We start from the raw sequence: 13,201 nt of genomic DNA on the forward strand, positions 1-13,201 counted from the left end.
GAAAGGCAGATGTGATTGTCACCTGCAAGTCCCTGTTCATGCGAGCTGTATCTTGGATCCCTGCCAAATCCTCTGAGCTGCTTACTGTATGAGGGCCACCCTAATCTGTCTGCATGGATGTTGTGAACAAGTAAACATATTTTTGGAAAGCAAATCAAAATTTAAAGTCTGATACTATTAGAAAGGTACTAGTTGAATCTGACGAAACTATTGTTTTAAAATAGCAAGTTTGATTGAATTCAACCAGAATACTTAAAAGCCAGTTTGTGTGTGTAGGTATGAAAAAGTGGCCATATTAATTTCCTGTTCATTTCGTCACTGTCGTGAAGAAAAAGAGGCTTTAAAGCTGCCATCAGTCTAGAAGTTGGGGTAAAGCCCAACCTTGTAAAACTTAAAAGGTTTCTTCTTCTGTTGTGGCCTCTCTCATTGCGGAACACAGGCTCCGGACGCGCAGGCTCAGCGGCCATGGCTTACGGGCCTTGCCGCTCCGCGGCATGTGGGATCTTCCCGGACTGGGGCACGAACCCGTGTCCCCTGCATCGGCAGGTGGACTCTCAACCACTGCGCCACCAGGGAAGCCCCCTAAAAGGTTTCTTCTTCTTGAGGACAGAGACAGTCCTGAAATTGCCTGTTCTGTTTGAGACAGTAACCTGAAAACTGAAAAAAAGCTGGCTTTAAAACCTTTTTTCCCAGATTATAAAGTGAATAGCCTAAATATTACCATATTTATATATAATATATATAAAGGTATCTATATTTATTACAAATTAATATGTTTAAATGTATTAAATGTCTAAATAATTATAGCATAAATTTGTTTTGAGTGTAAAAATTTTGGAAATGATAAACAAAAGGCATACCATAAAAATTACTTTTAATCCCATTACTCAGAAATGATCACTATTCACATTATATTCATTTCTTTTTGTATTTGTGTATGTGTATAATTGTTTTCATCTAATTATTTATCTCCCCAAACAGTTACTTTGTTTTAGGGTTAAGGTTAATGTTTTATAAATTTACAAATATATTTATTGTTGATTGATTTTAATATGCTTTTATATAATTTATATAAAATATAAAAACATATTTAATGTGTTCTTTCGTTGAGTAGACAAAATCACATACAGCAATAGCAGCTGACCTTTAACAGGTATGTACTATGAGCTGGGCATGTTATCTTTATTGCCCTCAACTCTCACAATAACCTGCCAGGTGGGCATTATTAACCCACGGAAACTGAGGCCTGGGGAAAGCAATAACCTGCCAGGTCACACTGGCTGTAAGCGCTGTGGTGCAGGATGGTCTGGTTATCTGTCTCACTCCAAAGCTTATACTTCTTAAAACTATCACATTGCCTCTTCTGAAGTGAATTCCCTGTCGAATTTACTAGGTCCCAGACAAAGTATCTAAGATATAATGAAATGAAATTATGAGCAAATTGGCCAAGCACACCAATTTGATATTCAGAACCTGACACAGGCAATTCAGAGTGCTTTCACATTTCAGAGGTACGGTGTGACTGTACCATCAAGGAACTGTGAAGAGCTCGGGGAGAGAGTCCTTTGGGGTGGTCCTACCTGATTAAAGGCATGATGTACTTCTTTAAAGAAAGAAGATATTCTGTACAGGCTTTTCTTAAAAATCAGGTTTGTTTCTGATAATGGCCTCAAAGTAGTATCAGAAGACCAAAATTGGTAACTTCTAGCTGATAACCCATATTATTTTTTGTTATCCATTATCAGTGCCAATGGGCTCATTACGTGCTGGCTTTATTTCTAGAATGATGCACGCATAACTGAAGGCTCAATGCCATTTCCCAGTATACTGCTGCCTCTTCGTATAGTGTCTCCATCCCTTCAACATTCACTTCTTTTTCCTCATATCTGCTTCATTCTTCATACTTTCTATGCTTACCTGGATCCCATTTTACAATCTCTCTCTTCATTTTTCTTTCAGTTTTCCATTCCCAATGACCATTATCTTCTGTCCTGACTACCATTTTATCTTCCACGTTGACCTTCGACTCCTGTGCCAGGCAATACTGAGCCCTTTCCTCGAGCTTTCGCATATTTTTCATCCTCTTTGTCTAGCACTTCCCACCCCTCAGTGAAGTGTGACTTTTGTCAGCCTGACAACTGCCTTCGCTTTGTAAATTCTTGGACATTTTTTGCTGTTGCCTACTGAACTTAGATAAAACTTGAGCTTCTAGAGTGGTGGACATTTCTGTATCTTTAAGAAGTATAATGTGGGTAGCTGCATTTTATACTGTCCACTTCTCTTAGCTGCACTTTCCTGAGGTTCTATTACCAGAAGAAAGTTTCTTGTGTTGTTAATAATCGCTTATATTTTACTCTTCAGCAATCTTTTGTACACTGCACAAAGGCTTTTGACCAAAAAAAGTGACATCCAGTCCATTCTGCACTGGCCAAGCCATTTCATTCCAGAGGAATAGGTGTCTTTTTTGAATTCTTTCTCCAGGGTCATTTAGTCCAGCAGAGGTATTGTCTGCTTGGGTGTCCAAGTTGATCTTGGAAATATACAAGTGCACTGGTAGTAATTTAAAAACAAAAACAAAAAAAACCTCCAAGACCATAACAGAGAGGGACTACCTAACAAGACACATTCAGTGTGTTTGCCATGCCCACTGCATCACTAGTCTAGAAGGAAGGCAGGGCTGATTAATTACAGCCGTCTCTTCATTTAGCTTCTTTTTACAATAAATAATACAGCTATGAGGATTCAATCTGAGAGTGTTTTTATTTCTTTATGTGATTTTTTTGGTGTCTGTGCTTTTCTTTAATTCTCCATTTGCTTTTAATTTTTGTCCTTTCTGCCTAGTCTGTCCTTCCCTTTAAATGCTTCTAAATATCACATCTAAATAAGTAAGAATGTGATACGTAGCTGTGATGGAAGGGAAATTTCAATATGTGTTCATCAGTGAAGGTTTCCTGGTACAGACGTACATTGAGGCAGCTCATACTTTTCTAGTTCATTTTGTGTGGTGTAAGTATATGACTTTGTGGCAGTGAGTTTGGGGTTCACCAGGTCTTCACTGTTCATGTCTCCTTGCCATTAATGAACTCAGATTTGATGGGAGAGAGCAGGGAATAATTATGAGTCCAAACTCTTGCGTATATGTACATTTTCTTTTTCTTTATGCTTGTATTACTTCTTGATTCATGTTAGCATAACAGAAAGCATCTGGGCTAGGGCAGAGAGTTATGGGATGCCAAGGCATAGTCATCATTGTAGAATGCCAGGGAACCATCATATTCATGACAACTCTGGGAATTACTCCCCAAGTCTGTAGTCACACACTTTCCAAGAATGGATCTATTTGGAGGTGTATTTTAAACTTTGTCAACGTCATTTGTATTGGCTTCTTCAGTTGATTCATGTGGGGACTCTGATCGTTGGCTGCTGAAGTACCATCTGTACATAGAGATATAGGGCTCAAGCTGTAAATAGTATGGCATATTGTAAAGCCAGAAAGAGTAAGTGCCTTCTTACATATTTTTGTTTAGTATGGGTAAGTGTGGAAGAACACAAATAAGACTACTTCCTTATTTAGGCCTTCATAATATATTCAAAACCAGCATTTTCTTATATATTTTCCCTGGAGCTCTCCATTTAACCACTTTAAATTGAAAACAGTTTTGGGGAACTGTGGTTACTAATGGTTACACTAATGGTTAGTGTAACAAAATTCTATGAGCCTTACTTATAGGTCTCAATAAGAATGTATACATAATACTTAGCAATAGGCTAGTACCTAAAAAATAATAATGTTGCAATAGTAAGTTAATTGTGATGTGATGCTTATAAAAAGAACTTGCTAGAAAAACTTTGACTAACTATTTTGTGACTTGCTACAGGTTTGTTTGTTTGTTTTTTCTGGAGAAATTCTTTTACCTTTGATTCTACTGATTTTCAAAATAAGGACTGGATAAGGAACTTTCCCCTAACATGATAGTTAGTAATGTAGCATTGCATGGACTAGAAAAATAATTCCAGTAGTCTACAAATTTTCACCAGTCTCATAACTACTTAGCAATAGCCAATGATGCTACCTGTATTTGTGAGAGCTCTGCATAGACAATGTATAAAGAGATATAAGGCTGTAAGTTGTATTTGCATTTGTATTAGCTTTCTAATTTTTGTTAAGCCTGTTTCCTTGTCTACAGAGACTTATTTCTTTGTCATTTGGCCTATGCTGATTAAATAACTAGTTTATAGCAACACACACACACACATTCATGCTGGTAATGTCTTAGTCTCTGATGTGGAGGTGGACACTCATTTCTGCATGGGTGATACTTCATTGTGCCTCTTCTGCACCACCACTCCTGCCTTTCCTCTTCCTCCAAAAGCACCTTTGGGTTCTGGCAGCTGCATATGGAACAGCCTTGGAGCCATGTGCTCATGTGCCTTTTTTGAGCAGATATCCCCAACCAACCGCAGGTGCTGCCTGCTCGCTTGCCCTAGAAGCCTGGGAGGAGAGTCACTTCCAATCCCGGACAGGGCCGGGCTGTTCTGCCTCAACAGATGGTCATCATTTGCTTTTCTCAGTCCTGTCACCTGGAGAACTCCAATAATGTTTTATGTTCCGTTATTTACTATTCATCAAAAAGAAGCAGAAAAGGGGAACGCAATGCCATATCAAAATAGTCAACAGCTTCAGTGTTGATGAGCGTGAAACATGATAGTTTAGAAAAAGAACAGAAATGAACATGGCACATTGGCTAAAACGCTTAACTACAATGATCTTGATAGTATTTATTTAATTTTATGGACGATTAAAAAGATTTAGCTATTGGGCTTCCCTGGTGGCGCAGTGGTTGAGAGTCCGCCTGCCGACGCAGGGGACACGGGTTCGTGCCCCGGTCCGAGAAGATCCCACATTCCACGGAGTGGCTGAGCCCGTGAGCCATGGCTGCTGAGCCTGCGCGTCCGGAGCCTGTGCTTCGCAATGGGAGAGGCCACAGCAGTGAGAGGCCCGCGTACTGCAAAAAAAAAAAAAAAAAAAGAAAAAGCTTTAGCTATTAAGCTATTGAGATTTTATACATTTTTTTATTTTTAAAAACTAAGTGTGCCAGAAATGGCCACTTTAATTTTCTAATTTTATATTCCTATATGCACACTGATATTTCTTCATCTCAGACAAGGCTTTTGTCATCATCAACTCCATTAAGCTACATAATGACAGGTCAATTCATTATTTGAATAATTTCCAAATAAATTTCAGTTATTTAAATAATGAATTGCTTGTTATGTTATATATAAATATTTTCTTTTCACTTAGAAAGCATTTCAGAAGTCTTATGGTGCTCAGATATAGAACTCTGGTAAAACTGTCAGTTTAAGATCGGAACATTGAATCTGGCTGATGAAAAATAGAAGCCCAGAATAAATGATCTTCCTGTAGATTATTGCTGCACATAGAGATGCAAGGGACTCCAATTTTGTTCTCAAACATAGTCAAAGGTCTGTTTTGGAAGTTGAGGGCAAGTGCTTTTGTTCTGCCTCCTGGGATATAACTAGATATGTTGCTTCATCCTATTAACTCATTTTATAAGTTTGACACAAAAAGAGAAGCTGACAGAAAATGGGGGTTAGGGTGAGGAGCATGTGAGACCCAAAAGGAGGTCATTGTGGGCAGACCCTCCAGGAGGCAGATTGCTGCAATGTGACCATTGCAATGTGGGCTGTAAGATGATCCCAGGTCTGCTCAGAATCCTTTTCTAGATTGTGAGCAGGGTTGACACCCTTGATAAAACACAGGGAGTAGACCTGTCGGCCTCATTTAACTCCTTCTCACTCTGTGATGACATGAACTGATATTAACATCAAAATACAAATTTTAAAGTGTGGCAGAGATGATGTTCATGTAAGATATGTAGAATTAACATTTTAAGAGAGAAACTGAGGGACCAAGAGGTCAGTTTCTCTCAGGATTCAGAAATCCCTTCTCATAAATACATCTGCTCATCCCATCTACTCTTTATCACCTATGATCGTCAGGATCTACAGGGCAAGGGATTATCACTGCTAATACCTCAGCATTGCATCAACATTGGCATCTACAATTCTTTGGGTGATGGTGGTAAAAATAAAGCTAATTATGAGTAATGAAGGTACTGGTCTCAATTCCCTGGTTTTCTCTGGGCTTCTGGTTCTTGGAGGCTTATTTCCATACCCTGCGTAATTACTTGTGTTGACCTTGATGGGGCCCACATCAGGTGCTGGGGGGAAACCTGAAGCACCATGTGTCAACAGCACTGCAGTGAGCTCAGTGACTGCAAAAGAATCCAATGAAGTCTCAATGTTCCTAAAGCTGACCTTTGTCCAACCTTTACTTAGAACTTTGAAAAAAAAAATAGAGCTGTTTTTTGTGTCTTCTAAATTGGGGCTGATTACTGGAATTCCCTGGTGTGACTGAAGTACATTTCTGACTGAATTTATTGATGGTCTAATAGCATAGTTGAATGTTATCTGAGCTGTTCTTGATGGCCAGGGGGCCTGGTTCCTGTGTCTTACAAATAACTTTGGTCTGCCCATCCCATGCCCTCATTACCTGCATTGGATCTACTCACTTGGTGAGCTGTGGGAAGAAAACTTCTTTCCAAGTACTAAGCAGTTATATTTCTCCTTACAAAGAGAAAATGTTCGCAGCAGTCTTTATTATAATCTGAATGGGTAATCTTGGACTCATGCCCAGCAAGTTTATTCTTGTGTGGAGTAAGCTGATTTTCTAATTTTCTGTGTATCTCTTGGTAGAGTTTACCAAACTGCTTATCTTTGCCAACAACTTCAGCTAGGTCAGAGTTTTGAGTAAATGCAGCAGAGCCTTTAAAAAGCCATTATCTAAAGTTCCCTAAGATCTCTATTGCCCGCTTTTAGAGTAACAATTTGTACAGCACCTTAGCTCAGCCTGTCTTGGGAATGAAAACAAGAGCTGAATTGTGTGTTTGCATCCCCAGAGCCCCAAGCTGTATTTGTAAAGTCCCCATTATTTATCTTTGTAGTCTCAGAAGCTTTGCATTTATAGATTCATTGCATCATCATCTTATGATCATTTGGAGTCTCTGATGGTGTTCTAATTAAAAGCTCATTTCCTAGTTACCACAACACTGTTTTACACCACTTAAAATACCAACCTCCTCCAGTGTATTTTTGGATGTGTGGGTAATGGATTGGAATCTGCAGTGTTGCAGGAACTAAGTAATTTTAAAGCTAATAGTGTAAAGACAAAACGATTCGTTTTAAAGTAAGTTTTCTCATCTTTAGAACAAACACACACACATACCCCATATGTAGCCATATATATTTTGATACTGACTAATTATTCTTTTAAAACTGAGTGCAGTCCAGGGAAAAATTGCAGCAACTAATGGATTCTCTTAGTGTAATTTGATTTGAAGTATAGAAAAGAAAGAAAAAGTGATTTTGACCTACGTACCCAATAGGATGTTCTTACTGTACTCATGGTATCCATGGGAAGAATACTGAAGGAGAAATGGGCAGGTTTCTGACAATCCATTGGAAGTAACAGGGATCTGTGGTCTCTGAAGGATAGGTAAAGGTATACTGCCCTGAATTCTCTTCACCAGGTCATTACAGTGACCCACATGCATTGCTCCAAGTGATTAGAAGATGTAATTTTTTTAAATACCATAGCCATATGTGTAATCTCCTAATTGTTCTGATTTCCATCAAGAAAATGTGATTCACAAAATTTCCACTGTATAAAACTAATTTAAAGTATTTCAGGGCTTCCCTGATGGTGCGGTGGTTGAGAGTCCGCCTGCCGATGCAGGGGACACGGGTTCGTGCCCCGGTCTGGGAAGATCCCACATGCTGCAGAGCGGCTGGGCCCGTGAGCCATGGCCGCTGAGCCTGAGCCTCCGGAGCCTGTGCTCCACAACGGGAGAGGCCACAACAGTGAGAGGCCCGCGTACTACACACACACAAAAAAAGTATTTCAAGAGAGCTTCATGTTATCAAAGTATTTCCTGTGACATTCATGTAAGAGTGAACTCCTTTAGGGTGTGAAAGTGGGTTTTTATAGATCATTAACAAATTGACAGATCTGGAAATAGAAAAATATAAAACTGATGTGTTAGGAAGCAATGCCAATTTAAGATCGATCAAAAGTGACAAAGTATTCCTGAAAACTTTAGATGAATTAAGGAGAAAGTAACTCAATTTATAAGCCATTTTGCAAGAACATATCAATTATATACCCTTGTACATTGTCTATAAATTCTTTTGGTCTGGCTCCTGCTCTCACAGCCATTGCAGTACATTGAGCTCCATAGAGACAGCGCCGGGGCAAGTGAGAGCCGGACAGGCACTGAGCGACTCTGTGCCTCGCGGAGGAAAAATAATTAAGCATGGGCAAAGGAGATCCTAAGAAGCCGAGAGGCAAAATGTCATCATATGCATTCTTTGTGCAAACTTGCCGGGAGGAGCACAAGAAGAAGCACCCAGATGCTTCCGTCAACTTCTCAGATTTTTCTAAGAAGTTCTCAGAGAGGTGGAAGACGATGTCTGCTAAAGAGAAAGGAAAGTTTGAAGACATGGCAAAGGCGAACAACGCCCGTTATGAAAGAGAAATGAAAACTTATATCCCTCCTAAAGGGGAAACAAAAAAGAAGTTCAAGAATCCCAGTGCACCCAAGAGGCCTCCTTCGGCCTTTTTCTTGTTTTGTTCTGAGTATCGTCCAAAAGTCAAAGGAGAACATCCTGGCCTATCCATTGGTGATGTTGCAAAGAAACTGGGAGAGATGTGGAATAACACTGCTGCAGGTGACAAGCAGCCTTATGAGAAGAAGGCTGCTAAACTGAAGGAAAAGTACGAAAAGGATATTGCTGCATACCGAGCTAAAGGGAAGCCTGACGCAGCAAAAAAGGGAGTCGTCAAGGCTGAAAGACATTTTGCAATCTGATCTCTCCCTGCATTTTTGGATATGTAAATTGGCTGCCAGCTTAATTTTTGGCACCTCCATCTTAAATGCACTGTCACTCTTCTCAGAATGCCTTGTGTTAGACCTTGTCATATGATGAACCCCTGTACATTCTCTGTGATACAGTTCCATTGTCATACATGGTGAAGTTTTTCCTGATTCTTCTAAAACTCACAACTTTGTCATAAACAATCGCAATAATAATTGTCTTCATCTTCCTCACCTCATCATCGTTGAGATTTCATCTTCTACCTTTGGCAACTGCCTTTCATGTCACCATAGTGAGGTCTTTTTTGTGCTTCTAACATTGGGAGAGAGTCACTCTATTTGGTTCCCACATTTACTGTGAAAAGTTGGTGGGAATGCTCCCCCCACTTGTGTTGCATTCTCTTCCAATTTATGCATTGATTACAAGCAGAATTTACCTCTTATCCCTTCAGTAATAAGGCCTTATCCCATGACTTACCGTTCCTCACAGACCTTCTCCTCTTGTGAACCAGCTTAAGCTCTCTGGGACTGGAATATGTACCAATCTGAGTGACTGGCACTGTGCCCTTCTTAAAAGTATTTCTTTTCCCCACATGTTTAACCATTGTCCAGAGTCAAAACTTGTACAATGTATCTCCCTTTTTCAAGGTATATAGCCTAAGGCATTAAAGAGAGGCCCTTATCCTTGATAGTTTAACAGTTTAGGAGTCTTAGTTCTGCAGGTTCATTCTTGTGTCCACTTATTAGCACCTTCCATGGATCCCTGGGCTCCTCACTCCACCACTATATCTTCACGGGCTGCGAAGACCCAACTTAGGTCTTCCTTCTGCAACTTTGTTATATTAAAGAAAAATTTCACCCAACCAGCTAAACCAGCAAAGAAGACTTTATACAAGACAACTGCAATAGGGGAGAGAGATTATTGTAATAGGAGAAAGATTATTGTATTAGTTGAGCTTGAATTCAACTCCACTGAAATAAAAGGCAGGAGTGTTTTTAAGTGCTGAGTTGAGCTAGTGGAAAAGTACTGGAAGACACTAGTGGGGAGATTGGTCAATGTGATTAGGCCATCTGTATCTGCTAATCAGTGCTTACGGAAGTTAGGCTCCTACCTTCACACCGAGACTGGAAATAAGGATGCTATCTTTCTTGATGGTTACATTTCAAAGGGATAGTTCCCTTGTCCTGGAGAAAGAAAGACATTCCTGGGTTATAGAAGATTTATATCTCAAAGGGGCAGAGGAAAAAATTATAAATGACAGTTTTCTAAAGTAAATTCTCTAAGGAAAGGGAGGTCAGGAGACTATAGTCAGGAAGAAACCTGTCTAAAGTTTAGTCAAACAGTTTGAAGTCCATCTTGGTCATATGGATAAGCATAATCTAAAAGGTAAATAATGACCCACTTAACTTGCTTTCATGTGGCTTTTCATATTCCATCAATAACAGTGAAATGGGTTGTGCAGTAGGGCAGGTACCATTATTAATACAATTTATATATATTTAGCCTAATAATATGCTACAATTGTGAATAATTTCCCTCTTACGTTATATCCTTTTGAGGAGAAATGAAAAAACACTTCAAAATAAATGCTTTGCAATTATCACTCTTTTCTTCCTTCTGACTCTATTTATTATAAGGTGAATGCATTTATCACACAGGCAAATATTTTTGGTTTGATTGATTTGTATTATTGCTTTCTCTTTCCTGTGGAAGTACCCATTAGGGTAAGTTTTTTTTGCAGCATAGAAAATAGTAATTTAGCACCCTAGCCGGGTTGTTCCTAGAATAAATGAATCATACTAAACCAGAAGGCATATAAGTTAAAAAGAAAGGGTAGCAGTCAGTAAGGCAACACAAAGAGATCATAGTTCACCGTCACCATCTTTCTAGAAGGTACACTTTCAAGAATGATTCTTGACTACATCAGATGATTTTTCTTTTTCGCTTGGTGGAAACGGTGTTTGACTTAGTTTCCCGTGCCTGTTATGTGAAATCAATTTCATAAATACAGTTAGTGATCTCAAGGCAATACTGATTTTTAAATTATATTACATATATCATAATTATCATTGTGACCTGACATTTTATATAAAGTTTGCGTGAATTGGGGAAAATAAAGGAAAGATAGGAGTTCAGTCAGGGTACTGAGTTTGATCTCGGGTGGCCTTGGCCCGCAGTGGCTTGAAGCAGGGTTTCAGTTCCTGGCCAAAGATTGGGGTCGGGTCTCGGCAGTGAGAGCACCGAATCCTAGCCACTAGACCAGTGGTCAGTGACAAGGCCCTGGCTCTTCGGCTTTGCAGAAAAAGAATTCCCACAAAGATGGAAAGTAGTGAAACAAGTAACGTGTTTATTAGGAGGAAAAAAGAATACAGTACGTGTGGACAGACACACAGGTGGGCTCAGAGAGAGAGAGTCACGTCTTCGTGGCTGTTTAAATCACTTATATAGGGCATTTCTTCTGGGTTTCTTTGGCCAGTCATTTTGATTTGCCTGGTTCACAGTCCGTATTTGGTTTATCTCAGGATCCTCCCATGTGTGCATGCGCATCTCTTAGCCAAGATGGACTCTACCGAAGAGGTCTATGCGTAGTTAGCATCACTTAATACTATGGGGTGGCTCCCCCTCCTTTTTTGACCTCCAAGGAGCTTTTCTGCGCATGTGTAGTTGGGGAGGTCTCTTGACTTGGAGAATGAGAAATATGTGGTCTCTTATCTTCTTGGGCAGGGCCCAGCCTTCTCCCTCAATTGTCCTGCTCTTTTTGTCTTGGAGTATCGGTCCACAGAGAGCAAATTCCAGTTGTTTGCCCCGGGGGCCCATCTCTCTCATGCCTCAAGTCTAGTGGTCAGTAAAGGCTGTTTGGGGACAATCAATAACTTGAGCTCTTTAGGAAATACTGTGGTTCATTCCTTCACTTTTATCTTCGTTTGTATTGCCACATTTGTTCACTGATCCATTTCTTTCCTGCCATATTGCTCCCGCACTAGCCTGCTTCACCAAACCCCATCACCATTGCCCTCTCTATCTGCCTTAACCCAATTCCAAGCCAGCCTCTCACATCTCAGCTGGATTTACAGCAGTTTTTATTGCCTCTCTAATATCTATTTTTTGCACAGAGTAAGCCTTTAAAAATGTAAACTAAACCAAATTGTTCTTCCTAATATCTGTAAAACTCTCCCATTGCTTCCCAGTGTACTAAAAATAAATTTCAAACTGTGACCCTCGAAACCCAATAGACTTTAGACTCTGCCTACCTCATCCACCTAACCTCTCACCTCTTACCACTCTCCCACTGGATCACGATCCCCAGGCACACTGTCCTTTCTGTTACATATAGTTACCTGAAAATTTTCTTGTTTATCTCTTTGTTTTGCTTGTCAAGGTGCTTTGAGAATATAAGCCCCATGAAGGCAAGGATCTTGCCTCTAATTATATACTGCTGTAACCAAAGCACCAAGAATACCCCTAGAACATTGATATGCTCAGTAGATAGTTGAGTGAGTTGATTAATCCGTTTTCTAAATAAATATCACTTATTGATGTCCAACTGTCTGCCAGGTCCAATGCAACATTGATTGGGAATCAAAGATGAGTATTGCATAGTTCCATATATCAGGTGGCTTACTGACTGGCTGTTATCTTTATATGGGCATCTGGTTATCAAGCTGTCTTTTAGGGTTTATATTTAACTTTGGGGAATCAAGATGAATTGATAATATTCATGAGTAGTCACATACTTTTGGTTCTGTAAGTACACTCTATGTCTACTTCCAAGGAACCTGTTAAAATTTAGCTTCTCTCATTATACACATATTATTTATTCACTTTAATAAGGCTTTATCCATCAGGTACAGAGTCAAGCTTTTTACTGCTTATTATGAGAAATACACATGAGAGTAAGATGTTTACCCTGTCTTCAAGGAATATGAAATTTAGTAGGGAGAGATAAACTTTGTATTCTGATAAACATGAAATAAAGCTATATCTTATAAATTCCATTAAAAAGGCAGAACAAATAATAGAACGATCCAGAAAAGGGAGTAATCAGAGAGGAGATGAACAGGAAACACTCCATTAATAGATATGTTTGATCTTGGGTGTTTTTTTTAATATAACATACAATTTTTTTTTTTGAAGATGGTGGGGGTAGGAGTTTATTAATTAATTTATTTATTTTTGCTCTGTTGGGTCTTCATTTCTGTACGAGGGCTTTCTCTAGTTGTGGCAAGCGGGGGCCACTCTTCAT

The 13,201-nt window shown here is 39.4% G+C and overlaps 2 protein-coding genes across 2 annotated transcripts in view; both read left to right on the forward strand.

The window, feature by feature from the left end:
• The window catches only part of CAMK4 (calcium/calmodulin dependent protein kinase IV), a 232,622-nt gene that overhangs the window by 22,757 nt on the left and 196,664 nt on the right, over nt 1-13,201 (forward strand). The gene's annotated exons all lie outside the window — the stretch shown is intronic.
• Nucleotides 8,257-8,966, forward strand: LOC149749608 (high mobility group protein B1). The gene has a single exon (XM_089909172.1). The coding sequence runs from the start codon at nt 8,397-8,399 to the stop codon at nt 8,949-8,951; it is 555 nt and encodes a 184-aa protein (XP_089765298.1). The 5' UTR covers nt 8,257-8,396; the 3' UTR covers nt 8,952-8,966.

The sequence above is a fragment of the Delphinapterus leucas genome, chromosome 3 (assembly GCF_059928025.1).
Source record: "Delphinapterus leucas isolate spDelLeu-1000000601 "Yukka" chromosome 3, BTC_Dleu_Yukka2, whole genome shotgun sequence".
Classification (NCBI taxonomy): domain Eukaryota; kingdom Metazoa; phylum Chordata; class Mammalia; order Artiodactyla; family Monodontidae; genus Delphinapterus; species Delphinapterus leucas.

Excerpts from the sequence above, each read along its gene's own strand:
- LOC149749608 (XM_089909172.1), top strand. The coding sequence starts at position 8,397 with ATGGGCAAAGGAGATCCTAAGAAGCCGAGAGGCAAAATGTCATCATAT.